The following is a 26413-nucleotide window of genomic DNA, read 5'->3' as shown; positions in this document are numbered from 1 at the left end:
GGATGTCATGGGTTTTGACTGACATTTTAGCTCTGTCCCTCTTAATCACTCCTAAAATTGCTGACTTTTGGAAAAAAAGGTAGTGAATTACACCTAAAAAAATAATGACCATATTTATATCTCTCAACTATCCCTGATTTTCAGGAATGTTACTGGTTTTGATTCAAATTTTAGCTCTAGACCCTCTTAATCTCTCCTAAAATGGCTGACTTTGGGAGAAATTGTGGCGAATTTCACTTGATAAATGACAATAATTAGTGTTATCGGATTTTTTTTTTACTTTAAAACATGTATATTAATTCACATGCTCTTGGTCTGTCAACATCTGAAATAATGCTACTATTTTAAGTGTCCCTGCCCTGGTTACTTCTAGATTTGTCCTGGTCCGGATTATTTATTTATCTATTTATTTATTTACATTTGTTTACCGGGAAAATCCGACTGGGCCAGAAGCCCATTTTCAGCGACGGCCCCGGGAGAAAAGCTCCACAGAAATACATGCAATATACAATAATCAGATAGTACAATAGCATACATATAGTAAGAAGCAGAATACATATCGTCTAGTTAGTCTATACAAAGTAGTATTCAATAGTTTTCTAGTAGATACACCTTCAAAAAGAAAAAACACAAGCATTTCAGTGAAGATCACTGTGAGAAAAAATAAAGTCAGTAGTGTGTACATATTAAATAATAGTTATAACCAAATGAGATTTCCTTTATACATGTTTATTTTTAAGTAGCACTGAGGAGAGGGAGAAAATGAGATAAGGAGTGGACTGTGTGTTGAGAGAGAGTTATAGATATTATCTCGTCATTCAGGTTTGGCAAAGGAGCAATGCCAGTTCTTGGATAGATGTTCAAATAGTAGTTTAAAACTGGTAGATTCACGTGTGTTTTGGAGGGTGTGCGGTAGAGAGTTCCATAATTTGGCTATTTGATTTGAGAATTGGGCTTCACCGTGAGTGTTGTTAGCTTTGTCTTTTTATATTGAGATTTGTCTCCGATTCGTTGACAACATGCGAGTGGTGGTTCCATTAAAGAATAAATCATTTGTGATGATATATGAACATTTTGTATTTGTATTTCAGGGTTTTCTGAACCTTGCTCTTCTGCTTGGGTATCCGTTGTGAGACTGCGCCTCACATCCATCTGGTTGATTTAGTTACCCATCTCTCTCTCTCCAGCGGTGAAAACAATACAGCAAATGCAAACATAGGAAAAATCAGACATTTGGCGGTTTATACCGTTTTCTCAACTACTGATTACATAGACTTCCTTACCGTGTAAAAAAAAAAAAAACAGATTTAATGTATTCACGATGTACCGGACACCGCGTGTACCTCATTTCTCCTTTGTGCGGAATTTGAAGTTGGATAGTCCTTTCTTCTAAACTGCTTTTCAACTTTTTGCAAGATAATTTGTTCCATTTTCATTGATGCATTAAATGTTTGCGATGTGACAACCACCGGAATGCATTGTTATACTGATAAATACACTTACGTGACTAACACAACTACTGACAAAAACTGCTGTCAGTTAGGAGGTGCGTCTTTTCCTAATGCTTCTCGTGGAAGGTTGGCTTCCGGGGGCGGCACCTGCAAGTGGAAGAGGGAAGTAGAAGTGTGTAAACATGGTGGCGCGCGTACTTAGGATGGAAGGTAAAGCAGTAGTTTGAGTAGTACTACGGAATTTTATTCTGAAACACCTTAACCATGGAGTCTGAGGAAGAGCAGCACATGACTACACTTCTATGTATGGGCTTTTCAGATCCGTCTGCTATCCGCAGGGCTCTTCGCTTGGCAAAAAATGACATTAATGAGGCAGTGGCTTTGCTGACCAACGAGAGGCCTGGTCTGGAGTATGGGTTCGAGTCGCTGGATAGCGGTTTGGGACATAGAGGCGATGGAGACAGCAGTAGCATTCGTAGTGGTGGTGGGATCGATCCACCCCCTGCTTATCACGAGGTGGTGGACTCTGAGGTATGCTTTCAGCAGATGAACAGTTTACTGGATCATAGTTTGGTTAAAGAACTGGCGAAAGAGAAATGGGTCTTGTTTCCAATGTCTGCTGTCCAAAAATAGCATTTTAATCGTGAAGCACAAGTTCAGTTTAATGTACCTCGGTATATATTTTTAATCTGAATGAAGTGAAAGTGGCATGATTTAATTGTTTTTGAAATCCTGAGTGATACAGCTGCTTAGATATTTTTCCTTCTAGTTAACTAGAGAGAAGGTTTCCGTTACATGGTGGCAGGAGTGGCTTAGTCTTGGGCTATGTGTCATTAACGTTATAGTAAGATAGCACCGCCCTGGAATGCATGCATTTATTTATAGCAAGTTTTTCCCCCCCTGCAGTTTACACTGGTGGTTATAGTCACATTTGTATAATATATGGGCTAAGGGATTGTTAGCAAACATATGGGAACTTTTTGCATTCTGACAGCTTGGAACTGGCTATATGACATTGAGGAAGTCATTTAAAGTTGTGCATTTCCCACTTTAGTTTGTATTCTTGTAGTTGCAGCCCACTTCTTGGAATCCATAATATTATTTGTACAGCTGTACCGTATGTTTGGTAATTTAGTTTTCATTTTAACATTGATTTAAAGTAATAATGACACCCAGTCGCATTATTATGCCCCTTTTTAATTGAAATTCGTCTTGTATTGGGAAAAGTGGTGGCAGTGAAATGTGTACTCTCTCTGAAAGCCTGGTAGTTAAACATTTTTATTTAGAAGGCTTCTAACTGTCAATATTCAGTGAAGCCACTCCATTAATGATTCTTTTGAAGGCTGGTGTTGGATGTTGTAAACTTTTATTTTTGAGTCTGCTGAAGCTCCTGGGTTGATGCACCTTATATGTAACTGCATCTGCCCAGACATAGCAAGCAGCAATAATCTCCTCAAAAGTTTAGCTGATTCTTACATTTTTGGGAAGGCGATTTTAATTAGTTAATGTGATGCTTAAATCTTGTAAGTTTATAGGTGTGACATCCTGTGCATTATGTGCAGAATATGGGTGTCACTAGAAAGTTGGGGCATCTGATTAAGCATCACAAAACAGTGATAGTTTTGATGTAGTGGTCAAGTCATAGCCAGGTGTACTTGACGCATTTGACTAGGTCTTTTTTGAGCATCTCTTGGAAATGTTGTATATAGAGGCTAACATTTTGTATAGCTCTATAGAGTTGTATCCATTTTGTTAAAATATAGGTTCATAGGTAAGTACTAGACTAGCTTCCCTTGCGGGTCATTTTAAGACTAGCCAGTTTTCCCTTTTTGTGCTCTAAATAACCTAGCCAGTTTTCCCTTTCTGTGCTCGAAATAACCTAGCCAGTTATCCCTTTCTGTGCTCGAAATAACCTATCTCATTGGTCTTACACATCCTGTGGTCAATAATTCTATATTACCTTTAATGAGAGTAACTATGATCATACCGTAGAGGGGACCCGTGCATGGGATAAAGCATTTAGGAGCTGCCTGCATCCATTAGTAGTACAGGGTGCAGTCCTGGGGTAAACTTTCTGTTTCCCATCCATACATCTAAGATTTACTTGAATATGGACCGGGATGAACTTTGTTTTGTGTGGATGGAGCTTTTGTTCCACATCAGTGGTATCCTCTGTGAAGGGTGGCTGCGGTGGTGCAGCAGTTAGCGTTGCTGCCTCACAGCAAGAGGTTCTCTGGTTCGATCCTCGGCTGGGGTGCCTTCTTTGCAGAGTCTGCATGTCCTCCCTGTGGTCGCGTGGGTTTCCTCAGGGGTGCTCCGGTTTCCTCCCACATCCCAAAGACATGCTGTAGGTGGATTGGACACTCTAAATTGGCCCTAGGTGTGAGTGCGTGCATGTGTTTGCCTTCTGTGGAAGGTTGGGCGCCGGGCTGGCAACTCGACACCATAAAATTCCACTGCCAGTCATGAGCGGACAGGTGATCCTGCTGTGGTGACCCCTAACCGGGAAAAGCTGAAAGAAGTGGTATCCTGTGTGAGATGTGTATGTATTTACTAACTTAACTTTAATTTCTCTCTAAACTAGCTAAAATTTCTTTACCTTCAAATCATTGTTGCGTGACTTGTATTTGCTCTTAACCTCTGTTTTCATATTATGTTTAATTTGGTATAATTATTTAAATTGTATTTGTTTCCGTTTTTGTATTATTTTTACAGACTGTAAAATTATTATTCTTAAAATATTTTGTAATACTTTGGAGCTTTTCTTCCTGGGCCTCAGCAAAAATGGGCTCCTACCTAGTCAGACTGCCTTTGTAAGTAAAATACCTTTCCCTCCAAACCATTCTGTTGATGTTGCAGAAGATGTTTAGATCCCTAGACTGATTTATTTCTGATGCCACTTGACTTTCTCCTGTGCAGTAAATCCATCAGTAATGGGTTGGAGGATGCTTTGGATGCCAGGCATCTGACAGGGTCATCTGTTAGCAGTCTGTAGGATACAGAGTATAGTGACAGGGCTTTAAGTCTGTCTATGTAAGACATGTTGTTTAGGCTTTGTATCTTTTTAATAAGGTATCTCTTTAGGCGTTCCGGAAAGATGCATGCAGAAGGGAGCATTATATTTTATGACTGGCCTAAAGAGGGCCGAGTAAAGGGAGATGGTGACATTCCTAGATGCAGGCATAATTCCTTTGTTTATAATCTGTGCATTATAGAAGGGCAATAGAAGCATGTAGGTATATAGCTGAAGCACCTGATGTTCATAAGTCATTTGCATATATCCCATGTGCCTCTGATACACAAGGTTTGAGAGGTCACTCAGTGGAAGTTCTAGCTTGGCTGGAGTTTTCATTTAGTTTTTACTGATTGTTTTTTCTGTGTGACCTTCTCACTCTTGTTTTATTTTATTATAAAACTTGTTGATATTAGTTCCACCATGTGGGTTTGCGTCTGTGGTTTGCCCTCCACTTGTTCCATCTATGCAGCTGTTTACATGCTGGTGTAGTATGGTACATTTCTGTGTATTCATTAGAGTTAACGGGGTTTGGTGGTGATTTGAAGCTACCTTGGAGGGAGGATCTCTTGTTTCAGTTTTTATCGTGGAGGAGACCGCTTTGTGGCAGACCTAAGAAGTGATGAAAGTAAGCAAGGGATGGTGCAAGATGATCCCATATTAGTAATGACAAGATCCAAGATGTTGATCCCTTAATTGGTACTCTGACTTATTGTTCCATGGCATTTGTGTTGACAAAGTCCAGGAATCTCTGTGCTTATGCAGCAAGTAGTGGTGTAGGTTTCTCAATCTATAGTTGGATAGTTTAGCTCACATAGGAAAATAGTATTGGTTTTAATAGCGAGTGATTCTAGTTCTTGTTGATAGGTATTATCTTTCTTTTGTCAGATGGAGTTTTATAGCTAGCTATTATATGGTGTTGGACCTTTATGATGGTTATTTGCACGAGAAGAAGCTGTAGTGCATCGTGCTGCTTTACCAGGCTTGATGTGAGTTTTTCTGTATGTAGATTGAGACAGCTGTACCTTTTTCCCTTGCTGCACAGTAGCTGGTCCAAATGTGGGGGAAGGCGATATAGCCCTGCCCAGGTAATGTGCTGTCCTCTATTTTAAGCCAGGTTTCAGTCACTACACAGATGCCAATGTCTTCCATGGTGAGAAGGGTGTATAGGGAGTGGAGTTACCAAGTTTTAAGCTTATGCTTTTGAAAACAGACTTTTTTTAATTGTTAGCCAGTCTGGGCAACTATCTAGAGCATTACTAAGCAACACAGTTTTCTGTGTGGGTGTGTCACTGCACTCTATGAATGCTGCAGTTCTTACTGTAGGAGTACATTTCTGGGTACCCATCTAGTTGCCAGGGCAGAACTTGTAGGCCATTGTGTTTTAAATGGTTTGCGGAAGGGAATTCTTGGATGAACAGCCTGTCTGTGATGAGGTCTTATTATGATAAAAGTTGTGGTCTTTGAAATTGTTGTTTTTATTACCAGTATTTTTGAGATGGAGAGGGTTTGGTAGGACAGGATCTTTCATAACCTGGAAGATAAGGAAGAGGTTTCCATTTAAGAGACAGAGGAAAGACAGAGGGTTTTAGTTTGTCTAGATAGCTAAGGGACATTTAATTTGTTTTTTTCCCCCTCAAATAAGCTTAAATATTGCAGTCTTTCCAGCAGGGCAAGGTGTATAGAGAGGTACACGACAAATGGTGCAGTGTATTCTTGATTGGCCTAGCAGGAATAGAAGATGATTATGGCATTTTTTGACATTGAGGATATACAGTTGTTAACTAGTTGTATAAAGTAGAAGGATTTCTTAGCTATAACTGATATGTGATAATGGAAGGTACTTTTCTTTATTTATCTAAATATGTAATGATGACTATGTAAATCTTGAGTAAGACCACATTATCAGTTGTATAGACTTGTTTCTAAAAGGAAGCTAGTTTAAATTTTTTGGCAGTAAGCTTAAGACCAGGGTTGGTACACCAAAGGTTGGCTTGGGCAAGTTCTTCTTGGAATATATGAGTATCCTTGGGGAAGTGACTAAATTTTCCCCAGTTCAGTCATTAGCAAACATGGTTGGCCATAGACTTCTGATGCCTGTTTTCATATCCAAGAAGAAAATGCCTGAGAGGAGTGGACCCAGAACAGAGTGGTGAGGGACACCACTAATGAAGTGCTTTTTAGATAAGGCATCATCAACTGTTACTGTGTGTATTCCATTGGAGAGCCCATTTGCAGTTCACTTGGGTATGCAGGGTTTAGGTTTAGTTTTGCGAGTTTATTGATACTGTTAGCATGGTGATCCGTTTTGAAGACTTTAATGAGGTTCAGATAGGTATTGTGGACTATGACCCTTTGTTCATGACATCCATTTTATTTTGAAAGAAATAGGCCAGGTTAAGGAAGTAAGGTTACCTTTCTTGGAGCTAGATTGGTTATGGTTGAAGGTTGTGAATCTGTTTCACTATTTTCTTGTCTTTCTTAGTTATTAGCTTCTAGTTCCCCCACCATTTGCCACCATGACCACTGTCTTGTTCTTACTCTGGTTCAGCTCACATGCTTCAGTCATGCATGCCTGTCCCCTATTGTTTGCTGACATTGTTCAGAATCTGCTTGTAGTGTCAAATTGTTTGCATATAGAAGCTTTGTTGATCTGTTTCCTTCAGTTTGTTTGTTGGTATAGTCTAACACCAGTATGAACAGGAGTGGGCTTGGAGCTAACCTTGATGTATATCCATTCCCACTGGAAAAGCAACGCACTTTTTTTTTGTATTTGGTTCACTGGGTCCTTGTACGTGGCTATACTTAATTCTAAAAATGTTTCCTGGACTTCAGGTGATCACAGCGCTGCCCAACTCTGCTTTCTTGAGACCTTGTCATACATTTCCTCTAAGTGTAGGATTGTTGAGTTGGACTCTTTCCTCAGAAATAGTGAGAGAAATTTGATATCACTGCACTGGCTGCAGTTGTGATTGTCCATGGTGTTGTTGCACACAGGCACTCGAATGTTTATCTCCATACTGTGGAGAGTACTTTCAGGAGCCATTTTTCCCCTACTGCACTCACATACTGCGGAGAGTACTTTCAGGAGCAATTTTTCCCCTACTGCACTCAACATGTTGATCACATCTGCCATGACTTCTGAGCCTGTTAGTTTCCCTGACTATATCTGGCATGGCTTCTCTGAGCCTGTTACTTTCCCTGTCATAATTTTCTTTTTTTTTTAAGTGCACTTTGTACTATCCCTACGGTTCATAAGTAAGTACTAGGCTGGCTGTGGTTGTGGACCCTTTTAGGCCTGTCCAGTTTCCTTTACTGATGATCAAACCCTATATGAGGTAAGCACTTTAACTTATGGTTTGGAGTTGGCATAATTGTTTTCTTTTCTTTTTCATTGTACATATTCTGGGGGTTTTCTTTATTCAGAAGTTAAAGTATTATTTTACCTGCTTGTGATGTTCTGTGGGCTGATGAGCAGATCTTTATGAACATCATCTTACTGTCTCTTTCTGACATTGCCTTGCAGTCTGATGGAGCTTAATGTCCTCTGCTGACTGGGTCATTTTCTTGAAGCTATTAGATGTTTTATTTACCATTATCACTAGCTGACAAATAAGCGAAGAGGTGTGTGTGTGTGTGTGTGTGTGTGTGTGTGTGTGTGTGTGTGTGTGTGTGTGTGTGTGTGTGTGTGTGTGTGTGTGTGTGTGTGTGTGTGTGTGTTTTAGAGGATGCATGTAGAGAAAAGTTCCAAAAGACTATGAAAACATTTAAAAAAAAAACACTTTGCATTCGTTACGTAAAGAACATAAAGTAAAGTGTTTCTTAAGGAAAAAGTGATAGATCAAACAAGTAACTTTCAGTTTCTGAAATTATGAATTACATGAAGCAGAGCACTTATTACTTTTCATGGAAGTGTGCAGTGGTCTGATAAAAACATTATGAAGAAAAACTATTTCAGTGTAACCCCCCCCCCCCCCCCGGGGTGGGTGTAAGATGAAAATGGAAAAATTCATAGAATGGGCAGTGACTAGGTGCAGCATGGATTAAGGTGACCTTTTGGATTTGTGCTTATGGGAGTTGATGTAGATCTCTTGTAATATCAGTACCAGTCAAGGAAAGAGTGGTTTGATGATTGCGTAGCATTGTGGAGGGGTATTGAAAGATGTGATGTAGGCGAGAGAGAGGTTTGTGTGAAAATGGCACCCATTTTAAATATGGTGGTAGTATTCCGCAATGTAGATAACGTGGCTAAGAATCTTGCATATATAAGCTTTTCTCTAACTTCAAATAAAAGCATGTGCATTTGCTGTAGCAATAATCTTGTATTGCTAGAATTGGTGTATGTACTAGGCTAATGGTTTCTCTTGCACTGGATGCATGCATGCATTTTCAAAAGTCACCATTGTAGTGGCTTCCAAGTTGAAAGGTAGAACAACTGTTCAGAGGCGGGCGGTGTGGGACAAGGTACCAACGTTCTTGTTTAGTGTCAGCAGCAAGTGCACAGAGTGGGGGGGGCTTGGTTTAGTCCCCTCACAAGGGTCGGAGTTTTCCTTTCGCTTTCAGTTAACACTGAGCTCTCCATGGAGTATTACAACACTGAAAAAATAACTTGGAACCTATGATGATCCAACAAGCAATTTAATCTTATTTTGATAAATACAGTAAATTAACAAAATCAGTAAACATTGTAATAAGTCCTAGCAGGACCAATAGGGCAACAGGTATCACACCAGGTAGATCGAATGCTGATACTATAGTGCAGCATAAGGAGGATGCTGCACTCCTGAATGTGCTGTCCTTTGAATGAGACTTAAACTGTGGTCCCATCTGCTTGAGTTGGTGGTAGCTCAGATGGCTGTAAGATATCCCACTGCACCTACTGAAAAGAGGTTTTATTTAAAAATGTTATGTACAGTACTGTTTACAATTTTATACAGTGTACAAGTTTCCATTCTTTTCCATTGTCAGAAAGTCATAGCTTACTTTTCATTATTATGTTATTCTGTCATCTTGTTTGACCCCCTCACTCCTGTTTGCTCCATCACCATCTCATTTTTCTTAAAATTACTGTTAGTCCCCATTTACCATGAAAACATGATTTCATTTAACCTTTCATTCCAAATGGTCCACAGAGCATAAAATAACTAACCTATTCCTTATATTCATGGCTATAATATTCATATGTAATAATACCCATATTTATTCCATGTTCCTTCTTTGTTTTCAAATAAATTTTCTTTACACAATTTTCAACCCTTATACATTGTAGGAGAACATGTTCTGTAGTTTCTTCACCACAATATATACAGACTCACTTTTTAAATGGCATATTCCCCTTTACCAGTAATTTATTAATCACTAGTATTCATAAATCTTAACATTCTACTTGCTTTTTATGCTTTTGTAGCTTAACTTTATCATTCGTTAACTCAGCCCCAGGATTAACATTTTATCGTGACTTTTTTTATATCCCTCTTTCCTATCATTTTCTATTTCATCAGTTATTTCCCATACATTCTTTTTAACATTAAAACATACTTTTCCCCTTTTTAAATTTTTAACTTATCCCAGTGCCGCTTATGTTTTTACTTTAGTATATTTTACTAAATATTTTATTTGTATCATTTATCCAAAACTTTATACAAAATATTTTATTTGTATCATTTATCCAAAACTTTATACAAATTCAAAGAAGTGGCATAAACAATTGGGTTTATTAATATCATTTCTTTTTCATAGATTATTGGCAACATACATAACTAGCCAAATATGCAGCCTTTCCCCAGTGTAACAGATTTGCTTGATTTAATTCATTTTATTAAATAGCTTGTATGTTTTCCAAAAACAACAAAGTTCCTTTAGCAACTCTCGTGCAAATTTTACATTTCTGATACATTCATAACCAATGCAAATAATGTACTACTCGTAGAACATCCCTGATGTATGCCATTTTTATATGTATTTCTTTGCTTAACCATCCAGTCACTAAAATTCTGTATTATATGCAGAACAGCATACATTCTTAATTTTCTTAATAATGTTGTACTCTTCCATAATTTCCCACAAAAGTTCACGCTTTACTATAGTAAAAGCTTTATTTAAATCTCCTATCATGATCTTGGTCTCATTAGTCCTGTTTACAATATCGTCCACAATTTCCTTAACTATGCTATCTTCAATAATACTTGTCATTTTACTTTCCATTCTCTTCTGAATTTTTTTTTTTATAAAAGTACTACAGGTTTCCAATTTTCAATTTTATTTTTATCTTCCCTTTTCCATAGAAATTTAAGTATACCACTGCATATGTCTTTATTCATAAAACCTTCCTTTAACCACTCATTAACTTTTTAAGACTTATTTTTTTCTGCCAATCTGTAAAATTCTTATACAGTTGGTATCCTATTCCATCTGATCCTGGAACGGATAGTAAATTAACTTGTCTAAGTACCTTACATGATTATGTAAGGAAGTCTAATTTTTAAATTCCTTATTTTCTTCTGTTTAAAATTTTTTTAATGGCAGTCCTTTTTTTGCACTTTATCTTGAAACATTTTCTTTACATAATTTATTACAATATTCATAGCTCTCCAGAGATTATCTTACTGCTTCTGTCATCTTTCATTTCTTTCATTATACAAATATTCTCTTTAACTGCTACTCCAATAAGCTGATACCCCTTTTTTACCTTGTAAATAATGTCTTTGTTTAAGTAATTTCATTTTCTCTTTATTCTTTTCATAAATTCTTTTGTATCACATACTGTTCTCTATTCCTTTCCAGATCCTTTAAAGCAACCTTACACATCTTTTGCTATTCCAAAAAAAATATATATATATTTTTCTTTCAAAGCTAACAACCACTCGGAACAGTTTTTATAATGCACTCTAGTAGAAATATGACCGTTCAATAAATGCACACTTATTTTTTCCCATTTTCATCCCATAATTTCTCATTTCTTTTTATCCGTTCTTACATTGGGATACACTCCTTATTTTCCTGCAGTTTCAGCTATGTGGCTGAGTGATCTGGAAAGCTTGTTACAAGTGACTCTCCCTTAGCTGTATTTAAACTTTGTGGTTTAATAAAATGATCTACTTCCGTCTTTCAACTGTATGTCCACAAGTTATTCCAACTCTTTAAATTGCCACATTTTATAACTTCAGAAATTTTCATAACATCGTTTTCTTCCTTTTCCCCTCTCAAATCAGTTACAATCTCCCATTAATGTTGTATTCATATTAATTACTACATAATCCAGAAGTTTATGAAATAAATTTTACCTTTCTTTACTTGTAACATAGGCATGGGTGGCAGAGTGGTGCAGTGGTTAACGTTGTCGCCTCACACACGAGGTTCTCTGGTTCGATTCTCTGCTGGGGTGCCTTCTGTGCGGAGTTTGCATGTTCTCCCTGCTTTTGCATGGGTTTCCTTCTGGTACTCCGGTATCCACCCACATTCTAAAGACATGCATCTGGAGTGTTTCTCCCTGGGCCCCTGCTGAAAATAGGCTCTGTCCTAGTTGGGCTTTCCCTGTCAAGAAGTACAGTACTGTAATTCTGTACAACTGATTGTCAACTGAGATCCACAGTAGTTAATCTTCCCATCATTGCCAATGTCATGTTCATTATTTTCCCTGACTTTCTACAGAGTATTAGTATGCCTGAACATACTGCCTTTTCTAGGTTCCATATTGTATCTTCTCCCCAAAGTTTCTTTGTAATATCTCATGTCAGAAATCTTACACCTTCTGTTATTATGTCAGTATCACACTTACTGCACCAGTTTAGGATGCTTGTTCTTCTTATATTTTTGATGCTGTTTGCATTTACTGAAAGCACTCTAAAGTTGTCTTTGGCTCTGTTGTAGCTTACCAGAAATTGTATAAATTTTGAAGTATTTATCTCATTTGCATTATCCATTTTCTTTCTTTTTTTCTGTTTTACACATATTCCTTTAAACTTTTTCTGTCTCCTACTGTTTTGCCAATATAGTTCTTTTTACCTTTGACTATTTTCCAATTTATATCTTCCTCATTGCTTATTTCAGAACCTTCTATATTTCCTTGTTTTATTTTTCCTCTGTCATTATCTTTAGTTTTACTCTGATCTTGCTTCCCTACTTCCTCTCTTTCTTTTATAGGGACTGTGTTTCTTCTGTTCGTATAGTGTCCTCACTTTTGCTTTCTTCTTCGTCCTTTTTATATAGATTACAATCCATCCATAAATGCCCATTTGTAACTTTTAATTTCATAGTCTTGCATACTAACCTGTTTCCTCACAAATGTAACATTTTCTCTTATCACCTTTACTTGTCAAATAATCTTTTCCACAGCAAAAACATGGTTTTTGGTTGTCCCCAATATTTTACAACACCTCTGTTGCCATCTATATTTATCATTCTGTGGATATTAACAATTTTTATTTTTCCATTTTCAGTACGATACGATGGTCCCATCCACAGTCTTTAATCCTCTGTTGTCATAGACTTTGTCAAACAAGCAAAAAGTGAAATAAAACACAAACCAAACCAGAGAACAAAGAATCCAGGTGAAGAAGCTGGATTAGACCCACTCACAAGTTCACTCAAGTTGAAGATTAAAAACTTGATTGAGATGTGCCAAAGTCCACTTTATTAAATCCAATAAAACAAATCCACAGAAGATGAGCGCTTTCGTCTAGATAATCTAGACTTCATCAGATAATTTGCCACAAATGGGTACTTCCTTTTATAATATGTTTATTCTGTGGGATGGACCTAATGAAGTTATTAATGATTTTATTGTTTATATTGAAACTACCATAAGTTTTTTTAAAGTTTACACCCACCAGTGACCTCGACATGATTTCTTTTTTAGATATTCTTTTGTTAAAGGATTATCATAATGAAAAGTTTGTTTCAAAAATCTTTAGAAAAAGTATGTATTCTAATTCTTTATTGCATTTCTCTAGTACCCACCCTGTGAAACAAAAGAAGGCCTTTGTAAAGGGACAATTTGTGTGTGCAGCACGAATGGTGTCTGTCATGGATGAATTTTTGAACAAATGTGATAATCTAAAACATATGCTTTTAAAAGAGCTTATCCTTTTAAATTCATTAGTGATATTATGATTGAGGTTGTGAATAAGAGGGAGCAAGGTTTTTACCTACTCCTACTTTCAGGGGAAGTAACTATTACTGTCCCATCTATTAATAATAATGATACTGTTATTGAGGAAAGTAGAATTTTAAAACTTCTTTTATTACTGTTTTTACGCAAGACAGCTTTATATTAAGGGATATTTCAGTAAAAAAATTGGTACATCCTTGGACACGAGAAGAACATTATGTCTTTGATAGGCCTGCAACCTACTATAGTCTATAGAAAAGGAAAGAATCTAAAAAGCATTTTTGGGACTAGAAATATGTATCTTTAACCATAAGCCTGGTTCCGTAAATAAATGTTGTAGATGTAACTACTGCAAACACATAAGAGGGTAACTCATTTTGCATTAACATGGAAATTAGGATCCATCAGAAATATGATTGTTGTTCAGCGAAGGTTATATATTGTGCTATGTTTGTTCTTCTTATTATATTGGCAAGACTGACCGGAAGTAAAAAAAAAAAAAAAATGCATGTATGAACGCCTATATGACATTAAAAATAAAAAAGAGACCAATGCTTTAAGTAAGGACATTATGGAAAACGCATCAAATTTCAGTTCTTTATTCTAGACCGTATTAGCATTGATATGAGGAGGGGCTTGGTCATTATTGTTGGAAAAAAGAGAACTATATTGGCAGTTAAGTTTAAATGCAGGGAACTGGCCAGGTCTAAATGAATATATTTCTGTTAGCCCCTTACTTAATTTCAGTAACTCAACCTCCTTAGTATTTATTAAGAAATATAGTAATTTTATATATTTATATAGTTTTAAAGTTATGTTTTATATTGTGTATATTTATATTTAACATTTTTTACAAACTTGTATTTTTATATTTTATTATATTTCATGACATATATTTACTCTGTATTTATTTGTGGTGTGTGTGTGTTATCTAAAAAGATATTATCAGCATACATTTACTTTTAGGACTGTTTACATTGTGCTTGCACTGATGTTTATTTAATTAATTGTCTTAATTATTGGTGTCACTTCGTGCTGAGCTATTATTAAAGGAAGTACCCATTTGTGGCAAGTTATCTGATGAAGTCTAGCTTATCTTCTGTGGATTTGTTTTATTGGATTTAATAAAGTGGACTTTGGCACATCTCAATCGAGTTTTTAATCTGCAACTTGAGTGAACTTGTGAGTGGGTCCAATTCAGCTTCTTCACCTGGATTCTTTGTTGTCATAGACTTTGCTAATGTCCATAATTTCTTTACAAAGTCTACTCTGAAGTCTGTTTCATTTCAAAGGTTAACATGTATTTTCTTTTTTTGTTTCTCTGTGAAATGCTCCCCCCCAAAACCTTTCTGTAACAGAACCAGTCTCAAAAATAATGTCAGAAACTGTTTCTTTATGAATAAGAATAAAAGCTGCTACCCCTTGAGCCTTCACTCCCAATGGGACCGAATTATCCCAAATGTCATACCTGTCTGTTTTATTTATTTATTTTTTTGTTCTGCATTCTCAACATAAATTTCCTTTAATATTTCCTTTCCTTTGTACATCTGTCCTCGCCTTCCCTCGCAATTTAACAGTCTTGGCATATGATTTGTCTGTCAGTCTTACTTCAAAATGGCTTCTGATTCCTCCAGTTGAATTTTGTTCATAATTTCACCCCGTGAAGCATTTTTTCCATCCTCTGGCTCACTCTGCAACAACGATTCACCCCAAATATCACTCTGCAACCCTCCCAACTGAAGGGTCGTAATAACACGTACATTATTGTTTTGAATGGTTGCTTCCAATAAAACAAACCAGTTACATATGGAACAACTTCTCAGAATCTTATTGGGCTTCCAACACTGCACTGGGATTTACCTGTGTGCTATTTGCCATCTCGGCTCTTAGTGCTGTTCTCCCAGCCACCACTGCATTGGGAATATAACAAGCAGTCTCCCAGTAAAGGAAGTTCCTTGATGCCCTGGTCAAATTTCCCCCTTGTAGTATAAATACCACCTCAGGTCTCCCATGAAAAGAGGCTACTAGACTAGTGGGACTAACCCAGTCAACACATTTGAAGAATAAGCTTAAGATGATATAGACACAAGATCAGGAAAATGTTTACATAGTATCCTAATTCACTTAAAATTTAATAAAAGTAGAGGTTTTGCATTAACTTTTTTTTCTGAACAATAAGAAGTATGAAACTCAAAAGGCTGGGTTTGTTGACTAATTGTAGGTCTTAGATTTACAAGAAAATGTTAATCTTAATATTTTTAAGGGACATAAACGTGAGGCAAAATCGGGGACATTGTGCAAATTCAGTGATAGTTAAAAGGTATGGGGGAGAAGGTAAACATTTTTTACACGCAATTTTCCATTCATGTCACAATGAGCCATCTGAGGTATAGACTATCAAACTTGTAATTGGTGGGCAGGTGAGTGTGACAGATTTTCTACATGTATGTGAGAGACCATCTACTTTTGCATTTTGTTTGTGTGCCTTTTAACATGGGTCTATATTATAACACCAAACGCTTAAAATAGCGAATGCTGTATAAACGACCCCAAAAAAAGAAAACACAAAATTCCAAACAAACGGAACAGCAATTCCCCCCCCAGGGAAATCGCTGTTCTGTGTCTTTGGAATTTTGCCATTTCGACATTTAGCTGTCCAAGTACCACTCACTATATTAAGTGTTCGCTTACTTAATAGGGAACCTTTTTACATGTAGTGTCTGTATATGTGTGTGTATATATCGAGAGACTTCCATGTTACTGTTGCAGTATTCATTACTAAAGGGATTCCCTGCCAGGCGTAGCCCAAAGTCTTAGGTTTATAGAGATGTTGTATGTCACACACATGCTCCCAGCTCAAGGCTTAGGGCATAAAGGTGATGTACATACCTCAGAACTACTTTGCTACCAGTCTGAATGCCATCATTGATCATCAGTCTGCATGCTTCTTCTGTGCTGATTACCGAGCTGTGTTTCTGATAAGTGCCCCATTGGGATTTCTTATCTTCAGTGTTCTGGGTTTACATGTCCTCCAGAAAGGGAAAATGTCAGTGTGGGAGGCAGATTCCTCATAAGGATTATCATTAGCAGTGTCTTTCTTTTGGGTGCTTCTCATGACCATGCTTAGTGTTCTAGCCACCACGTTGTTGTCCCCAAGATAGTAGTCTCTCCTCCTTGTCCATCTACCTGAAGAACCAATGTCTTAAATTGTTGGTGCAGTGTGCAATGGCAGAATCCTTCCCGCATCTCAACAGCCAGCTGCCTGCCAAGAAAAAGGCCAAAAGAGTTAGGTCTGATTGGGCTGCTGTCCCACCTCCCCCAGATATGTTTCTCAAGGCTGGTGAAGGCCTAAAGGATTGCCCAGTTGTTACTTCAGATTCATCTGCCACAGCTGTCTTGGAGGCCGACATGGATCTGACTTCTTGCATGTCCTCAGAGGCTCTGCAGACATCCGTTCCAAATGTTGAGGGGGAACTTCAGCTGATCATTCCAAAAAGCCTGAGGGGGATTCTGCAGATACTTGTTTGGAAGGAGATTCTTACTGCATTAACTGAATATAGGAAAAGGTCTAAACCTCCTAGGGTGTTTAGGGTAGACATCCCTCAAAAGAAAAAACAAAAAAAAAAATCTAATTTCCCTGCTGCTAAAGATACCTAGTGTGAATGACAGGATTTTACACAGGGGTTGTTTGGGGAGGATTCAGTGTAATCGGTGCACTAAAGAATTTCTGTACTTGCTTCCTCTTGGTCCTGTACCCTGTTTAAACATCCCAGAGAGCAAGACTACTCTGAAGACATAGATTCTGGGGAAGAGTCTTTGGCATTGTCCTTTTAAGATCCATTCTTCTTTTGGATTATGGCTGTGAAGAGGAAGACTATATTAACCCAGACTTCAAAACTCTTTTTTTGGGGATACTGTTTCTTGTATGATGGAGTACTTTTAAATAGGATTGCTGTCAGGGTTTTGATACCTCAGAAGAGTTATTATGAACTCCTCCAGATGGAATTTCCTAATCCCTCTGCTGTATGCCCTGTCTTGCCTGCCCTTTTAGATACATTTTCTGCAGCTGCTATTGGCCTAGACTGTCAGCCTCCAGCTGCTAACCTGATAGGTTTTGCAAGGTGCCTGATAACTGTAAGTTTCTCTGCAAATGATGTTCTGATGACCCCTCTCTGGTGTCTCTCTTCTGACAAACTCTCTAAGCTTTTGCCTTCTACTAAACTGCTTCCTTCAGACAAGGACAGTATGGCCATTGAATGGCTGGGCAAGAAGGTTTATACTGCTCCCACCTTTGCCTTTCTGGCTATTAATTACCAGACCCATATGACCAGGTATATTTTAGCCCTTTCTTCCTCAGGATTCCCATGCTGTCTCTGACCTTCTTGATTCTGAAGAGAATACCTCTGCCCTTTATTTACTGGGCTCCACTTCTCATGTAGCCCACCACTCTATTGAATGTAGTTATGATGCAGTTGATGCCTGTACTTGAGCCGCTGCTTCTAATTCTGTTTTGAGAGTCTCCTCTTGGCTATGCCTCCAGCCTTTGTTTGATGACATTAAGGCTAAAGTGTTGGATGCTGCTCTTGATGATAAGCACCTATTTGGTTCTGCAGCTGTTGAGCTTTTTAAGTCTCTGCAGGATAAGTGGAAGGCCTTACAGAAATCGGACTATATTTTTGTCTCACCTCTTCCCAAGTTTCAAAGAAGTTATCCCTCTAAATCTGCATTTGTTCATAGACAGCCTCCCCCAAACATTAAAAGGGTACTAGACGAGTTCCTCTTGGTAAATTTATTCAGACTCTCACTTCTCCAAAACCTCCTTTTCAAGACAAACCAGATTCCATCTGATTCCCCCCCCCCCTTCATCATTCAGGTTCCTTTCTCTTAATTGTTTTAAGGATCACTCAAGACACGGTTAGGTTTTGTCCATCACATGTCAGGGATACTTCATGGTGTGGAAAATCCCTTCTTTCCTTTCTGAGCATCTCTCAACCTCCTCAGGGGCAGCTTCCTTTTTTTCCAGAACTACTTCATGGCCTTCTAGCTCAAGGCACCATTCACGCTGTTCTAGGTGGGGAAGGGGTTTTATTCCAGAATGTGTCTGGTTCCCAGGAAGGAAGGCACCTGGAGACCCACTCTGGACCTCTCAACTTAACAGCTTTCTGAAGATCCCCACCTTCTAGATGTTATCCCTTCAGGCCCCATTTTCTCTTCTTTCCCAGGCGTTCCTGGACTCTGACGATCTCAAGAATGCTTACTTTCACATCGTATTCATCCCCTTTTCAGGAAGGTTTTGCATTTCTGTTTCTTCCTTTGCATTTTCAGTTCTCTGCTTTAACCTATGGCTTTCTACTGTCCCATAGGTTTTCACCAGATGCCTCGCTCCCGTGATTGCAGAATGAGAGGAGTTCAAGTCTTTCCTTATCTGGATGACTGCCTCATTCAGGGTTCTTCCCCTACTACTTTGCTTCAACACCTTCAGTATGCTGTTTGTCTCTTCCAAAGGGTTTACAATAAACTTCCAGAAATCAGCCCCGGTTCATTCTCAGGATCGTGCATTTCTTGGATGTAGGCTGCAGACTATTCCTATACTGTCTTCCCTGCTTCCTCCAAAGGCTCTTTATCTGGTTTGTCTTTTTTCAGTCACTCCTTCCTTTGGTTTCAGTTATGGCCATGGAGTTTCTCAGGGCTCTAGGATTCATGGTCTGCACTGTTCCTATGGTACTTCTAGGAACCACTGTTCTCTTATATGGAGCCTGGCTAAAGTCAGTATGGCTTCAGTATGGTCATCTTCTCTAGATTTTCCAGTCCTCTCCTTCCATGCCTCAAACTCTAGCTTCAGTGGTGGATTCTTCAGCTGTCGCTCAACCAGGGACTTCCTCTAGCTCCCTTATCAGAGGTCAGACCACATCAATGTCATGGAGATGAGAGCTCAGCTTCTCGCCCTTCAGGCCTGTCATTCTCTTACTTCCATGGCCTCTCAAAATCTTTACAGACAATACCCTAGCAATGTGGTATATCAAACAAGGGGGGAACACTGTCCTGCTTTCATTGCAGGCAAGCTCTTCAGGTTTGGGACCTAGATGTCAAATTATCAAGTGGCGTTTCATTCTGTATCTATTCCTTCAGTGCAGAACATAGTAGCAGACTGAGAAGGTCCGTAATGCAGGCTCTTCAATGGATGCTTCACAAAGATGTGTTTCTAGACATTGCCCATCAGTGGGATACTCCTGGGATCTTTTTGCCAGCCGTTTTGAGCAGACAACTTCCTCTTCTTTGCACCAGAATCCCATGTCCTCTGGCCTAGAAGGTGGTTGCCCTATTTTTTATTTTCCTGGAAGGGGATGTTTCTGTACACCTTCTCTCCCCTTTCTCTTATTCCTAGGGTCCTGCTAAAGATGGAGCGAGACTCTCCCAGATTTTGTCAGTGACTCCCTTTTGGCCTCAGCAGCACTGATTCCCCCTTCATCTGCATCTAGACAAGGGCACCACAAGTTATCTCACAAGGTGAACCTTCTCACACAAGGCAAAGGGGTCTGTCATCCGTCGTCACTTGCCTACTCTTAACTGACATTATGGGTGATAGGGTTTTGATCCATTTTAGGCACCTTTTTTTGAGAATGTGCTTTGAGTTCTGCAGGAGGTCAGGGAACCCACTACCAGGAAATCCTATATGGAAGAGATCTTTTGTTTGGTGCCTTACTTGTAACCAGGATCCACTTTCTGTGCAGATCCCTCAGGTTCTTTTTTTATACATATGAATTGCTCTATGCTGGGTTGGCATATTCTTCAGTTAAAGCTCACCTTTCAGCTATTTCTGCTTGTCTGCAGCTAACTCCTCCTCCTGGCTTGTATGTTTGAGGTAAAACAATTTATTAGAGGCGTTTTTCATATCGGACCTCCCAGGATGCCTATTTTACCTTCCTGGGACCTTAATTTTCTTGAAATTTTGACCCAGGCTCCTTTTGAGCCTGCAGCTACAGTTTCCTTACAGCATTGTACATGGAAGACTGTTTTGTTTTTCTTTTGGCCCTTACTTCAGCAAAGAGAGTGTATAGATGTTCCTGTTTTTTGTTTGTTTTTCATAGGGACAGCGTCTCTCTTCATACTAATCCTTGGTTTTATGCCCAAGGTGGTTAATGAATGGTCTCTTGGTTAGTTTAGTCCTTTTTTTCCTTTTCTGCAGTTTGCTAGTTAGAAGGTTCTTCATACCATGGATTTGCATAGGCAGCTCGGATGTTATTTGGATAAGACTAAGGTCATTTGCAACTCTTGAGCAGATTTTGTTTCTCTTCATCCCAGATCTGTAGGCTTAGCTGTTTCTAAGCAAACTGTTTCTTCATGGATCTCCCAAGACGGTTTCCTTTCGTGGGAAAACCCTTTCTGCTTCTGTAAAGTCTCATTCTTCTAGGGCTGTTTCTTTTGAGGATTTTTTTCCCCAAGTATTGGATACTAATCTATCCTTGAGGCTGCTACTTGGACCTCTGTCCATTCCTTTACTAAACATTACGAATTAGATGTTTACAGAGCAAGAGCTGGCTTTGCCAGAGCAGTCCTGCAGGCTTTTCTTGGGGGTTGTTCTGGGTCTTCCTCCTCCCAAGTTTCCTCCTGAAATTTTGTACTCTCCCTTTAGCAATGAATACTGCCAACAGTGGTATGGAAGGACATAGTACAGTTGTGTAAAATCTTAACCATACCAGTAGATGTCCTTCTCTTCACTGTTACAGTATTTGCTCCCTCCCTCTTTCCCGTTCTGTTCTACTGTTTTCCCCCGTGTTCTCCTTCTGGATGCACATGATCCTACTACATTCCTGGACTGTTGTTACTCCTGTGTCTTTTCAGTTCTGAGGTATGTATGTCCATAAGTCATCTTTATGCTGTACGCATTGAGTGGGAAGCATGTGTGTGACAGTGTCTATAAAAACCTAAGGCTGTATGTGTGTGTGTGTGTGTGTGTGTGTGTGTGTGTGTGTGTGTGTGTGTGTGTATGTATGTATGTATGTATGTATGTATATATGTGTGTGTGTGTGTGTGTGTGTATATATATATATATATATATATATATATATATATATATATATATATATATATATATATATATATATATATATATATATATATATATATATATATATATATATATATATATATATATATATATATATATATATATATATATATATATATACACACACATACATATACACACACACACACATATATATAATCTATAATGTGTGTATGTATTTATATATGTAAAAAACATAGATGGACGTACGTTTTGGAGGTAAAATTATTTCCTCCAGCAGTTAAGTATGAAACATTAGGTAGAGAAATTATTTTACATCAAAAATATATATAGTCATTAATACAAAACAATTTAACAGCTCATTTTCTAAGCACAATAATGCCCTCCTGTATAGACATTGTAGGGGAGATAATGGACCTCCCAGGGTGGGTGGGGACTGCATCAGTCAAGTAAGGTCTCATAATATCCCTGGATGGTCTGTTATTTTCTCAGTAACATCCACCTTGTCTGGCACTATTGCTTGTTTAATGCATGTGGCTTAAGGTCTGTTTCTGTAGCTTGAGCTGTTCTCACAGATCCGTGTTGTCAGTAACTTTCCTGGCCAAAGCAGACTTTTATGCACCAACTGGAGTTGTGCTCCCAGATCATCTGTTGTGGTGCCTCAGTTTTCCACTCAATTGTTTTTATTTGCATTTGTTGTTTTATAAACTGGGTACATTGCACCTTTATTGAATACTGGTATACTAAAAGTAATAGTAAAAAATGTAGAAATCTAAAATGTTGAAAGTTTACAGTGCTGAACTCAAAATAGCTAATAACATACATGCAGTAGCATAGCTAAGGCTGGGATAGGGTGAAGCGGGCAGAGCTGCCCACTGCGCAAAGTGTTGGAGCATGCTTGGCCAGTCCTGCTCACTCTTTAAAACATACCAGCTTGCATTTATGGTCAAACCTGATGGCTGTAGCTCTCTGCGTGTTGTCTAACCTGAATCAGTTTGCTACAGTTTAAAAGAAATACAGGGGTCAGGAATCAGAAATAGGGCCGGATTGGCTGGGGTGGGGAGGGGGTATGCTATGTATCTGGCTAACTGATTGGCATACTAGCAGGAGCAGACTTTTTTTAAAATGTTCACTGGAATAACTGTTGGAGAGGGGGGTGGGGTGACTGGGTGCTTTCTGTAGGAAGCCACCTGATTGACATCCTGGAGTTTGGCAGAAGTCACTAGTGTTTTTTATAGGTTCATGGATAAGTACTTGGCTAGCTGCTCTTGTGGGCCATTTTAAGCCTAGCCAGTTTATTTTGATGTTTTAGAACAAAAAAAAAAATAGATTGTTATATGTTACCCCTAATAAGAATAACTGAACGCACACTATCGATAATTTGAGGGAAATCCATGCATGGAATAAAGCATTTAGGAGTTATCTCTGTCCATTAGTAGTACGGGGGCAGTACTGGGGTACTTTTTGTTTCCCATCCATAGATCTAAGTTGTGTTTGTGGATAAGGATGAGCTTTTTTAATGTGCATGGGGAGTTTGTTCCACAACAGTGGTATCCTGTGCTGCCTGTATGATGGCCTAATTGGACATTGTCAGCCTCCTACATCCTAAGAGGGTACTTCCTCAAGCACAAGGGAAAGAGTGGACTCAAGTCCACTAGGGGAGGCGTGGTGACCATCAAGCAGAAGCAAAAAAGATGGATGATTCATATTAAAACAAGTCCTGAAGGGAGGGAGGATACTCCAGGCATTTGGGAAACATAAGAACAGGAACAACCCCCTTGTACTGAGATTTTGAACAGAGTGAGTGTGAATGCTCGATAGATTCTTAGGAAGTTATTAGGCTTGCAGTCCAGGGGACCACTAAGGAGCCTAACCCAAATTTTCATTTGCACTAGGGTACTGTCTGGTTAAGTGACTATTGCTCAAGGTCACACAGTAGGCAAAAGGGCAGAGAGAATCAAACCTTGTACCATAGAAACTACAGCTCACAGCCCTAACCCTCTGCACCAACTGACAGATCTTTTCAATGGATTTCAACATTTTGCCTGCTGTGCTGCGTACAGAACTCTGACCCAGGATCAGGTAGTCCACGAATGATTTAGCACCCAATTCTCCATGAATGTGAGGTGCACTGCTGGAGAGAGGTAGTCCACTTCTGTCTGTGCTCTGACCCAGTGACTAGCGACACACTTTACTGACCTTGAGGGTGGTTGGAGTTGGAGGCATTCAGACATAATCCCATAGATGGCAGCTTCACACTACTTGTTCCACAGCCAAGAAAGTACATAAAAATGTCTGAACTTGCAGTTTCTCTCGTACTGAGCAGAAAACTACTGCAACAGTGGTCTAATGTGTTTGGCACTCATCTATTGCACCAGGTAATACCCAGGCATTGAATATTTTTTTCCAGTAAGTTTTGCATGATCCCTGCACTACAGACAAGTTTCAGGGATTCAGGGAATTGCCGTTCTAGCTTCTGTTCTCATTTCAAGTCTTATTGTCAAGTTGTTGCTTACTAGTTGTAACATCGACCAAATATATTCAATACCAATGTAAAAATGGTAGCAGAGTCTATACACACAACAGTTATAGTTTAAAAAAAAATCTGCTGTGCTAGTCTACTTCTAGACAATATTGAACTTGTAATATATACCATATCTAGACTATATTGAAGTGAAGTAAATTTAAAGACCGATTAATTTGGGCAATATGACCTTTTTAGAAGCAAGATACATGAAAGATGAAAGCTAAATATAACCATAAATAGTTACTCCTTAGATTTATACCCAAGTTCTGTAATGAGATTAAGTTCAATATTGCACTCTTAAAAACCTTTCTACTTCAGACCTCGTGGTGACAGCAATTATTCTGCAGCACTTCTATATGTGCATCCAATTACTTACACAGAAAAAAAGGTCATTATGCTGCAGAATAAAAGATCCATGCTAGTCCTACAGCACTGCGGAAGGGTTGACTGTTTAGAAATATATCGAGTACAGTGTAGAAATAAATTGTTTGCAAGGATCTTCTGATGTACTCGTCATAGCAGTAAAAGATGTGGCATAGCCAGATGCATTTTTACAGGATGCCTATTTAGTTGATATAATTTATGATGAAAACTGAACACAAATATTGCATCAAGTATTATGAGAATGTTTGAAATTATTTCTGTATCTTCTATGGAAAAGCCCTTCCTTACAGTTTTAAAGTCTGGTACACCACTAATATAACTTGTCAACCATAGCCACTTGTATAGTAATTTCAGGTGTTCCAGCACAATGCATTGTATTTCCCCTGAAGTACATTTGCAGTATTCGTTCTTTTTCTTTTACGCACCAAAAGGGACATCATCTTCATATAGAGTAAGGAAACAATCCCTTGTCAGTGTAAATGTGATCCTGTAGTATTAACTGGGTGCAAACAAACTTGACCAAATAAATAAAGCCAACAAAGCAAGGCATTAACAATGTACATAAATGACTGCCCTAATGATCTGCTGCATATCTGGTCAGGAAACGTTGCTAACTGAGGATTGTTGTGCAGCAATTACAGTTTAATAGTCTAATTTTCTGTTTGAAGATCGTAGGTCATCAGGAAAGTGGACAGTGTGGGTGTCTAGTTCATGAGTCTATGTATATTCAGTATTCTGACACTATTGAAATGTCCAAATGCTGAAATTAAGGTACCAGAGATCTTGACTTACACCCCCTCCCCCCCAAGAACCCATATTTGTACTTGTTTCAGCCATCCACAGCTTTCACAATACCTTGAAGCTTAGGTTCCCAGTCTTGAAATTGAATATTTTAGTAGGGCAGTGCTGCAAGGGAATATTGTCTTTACAGTCTACCGTTCTATTTGAACTAAGACGGTGTACTTTTGTAAAGTAGCTGCCATAGTAGCTGAATGAAATTGTAGCAACACAAGTATTTGAGTTGTTCCGTTTTAGGAGTTGAGTTTTTGATGGCACTTTGTAGCTCTAATGAGGCAAAGCAGATACCATTAGTGACAAGACTAAAAGAACGACTGTCTGTTCCTTACCTCTGTAGAAGATGACCATTTTAGAAATTGTTTTGATATTATCTCGTGCTATTTTTTGTGTTACTTTTACCTTTTACCTTCCAGGCAAGGGCCAGGCTATTGTGCCAGAGTTTTAGCTTCTTTTGTGGACTTTGGAAAGGGGTGTATGTTTGTACAGTGCTGTGCTAAATTTGAGTTATTGCACTGTCTTTCAGCTGCTGTAAGCATCTATTGTCTGGGAGTGATGCTTCTCTTAAGTGGTATATGTCAAATGTCTCCAGAAGGACAGCAGCATGAAGCAGGCATTATTTTTTTATTTTTTCATTAGTGTCACGCTCAAGACAACTTTGAATTTTGTGATAAGACACATGCTGGACAATAAGTGACGTGAGTAGAAGCTAAACTGAACTGCTTGTGTGATGACCCCCCCCTCCCCCCAAAGCTCTAATTTTGCGATGAGTAGTTCCTACAATTGTATTTGGTAAGTTTGGAGGTTGTGTAGAAATGGGGCTGTAAAACCATGCAACTGCAGCCAACAACCACATAAATCTAACCTGAATGCTGAGTGACTTTTTCATTGAGTAAACTACCCTTGAAGCTAATGTGCATATTCTGTATACTGATTTCTAAGATTGCTTTATGTCCTCTTCCATCATTAATTACCTGTATCTAGCCGTTTTGCGTTTTCAGGACAGGGTACCCACGTATCTGTGTGAATGTGATCTGTGTTCTGGCTGCATTGGAGGTAATCTGAAATGTAAAGCACTCTTACCAGTTGTAGACAGCAATCATAA

General features: G+C 38.5%; 1 protein-coding gene across 1 annotated transcript in view; it reads left to right on the top strand.

The window, feature by feature from the left end:
- Positions 1-719: 719 nt before the first annotated feature.
- Positions 720-26413, top strand: part of USP24 (ubiquitin specific peptidase 24) — a 4679666-nt gene continuing 4653972 nt past the window's right edge. Inside the window, exon 1 of the mRNA XM_044085508.1 lies at positions 720-1982. Within this exon, the coding sequence (XP_043941443.1) occupies positions 1716-1982 (267 nt within the window). The 5' untranslated portion in view covers positions 720-1715. The remainder of the gene's footprint in view (positions 1983-26413) is intronic.

Source organism: Protopterus annectens, chromosome 10.part0 (genome assembly GCF_019279795.1).
Source record: "Protopterus annectens isolate FY-2018-M chromosome 10.part0, PAN1.0, whole genome shotgun sequence".
In the NCBI taxonomy this organism is placed as follows: domain Eukaryota; kingdom Metazoa; phylum Chordata; order Ceratodontiformes; family Protopteridae; genus Protopterus; species Protopterus annectens.
The sequence above is the reverse complement of the archived record's forward strand: the minus strand, read 5'-3'. Positions and strand labels throughout refer to the sequence as shown.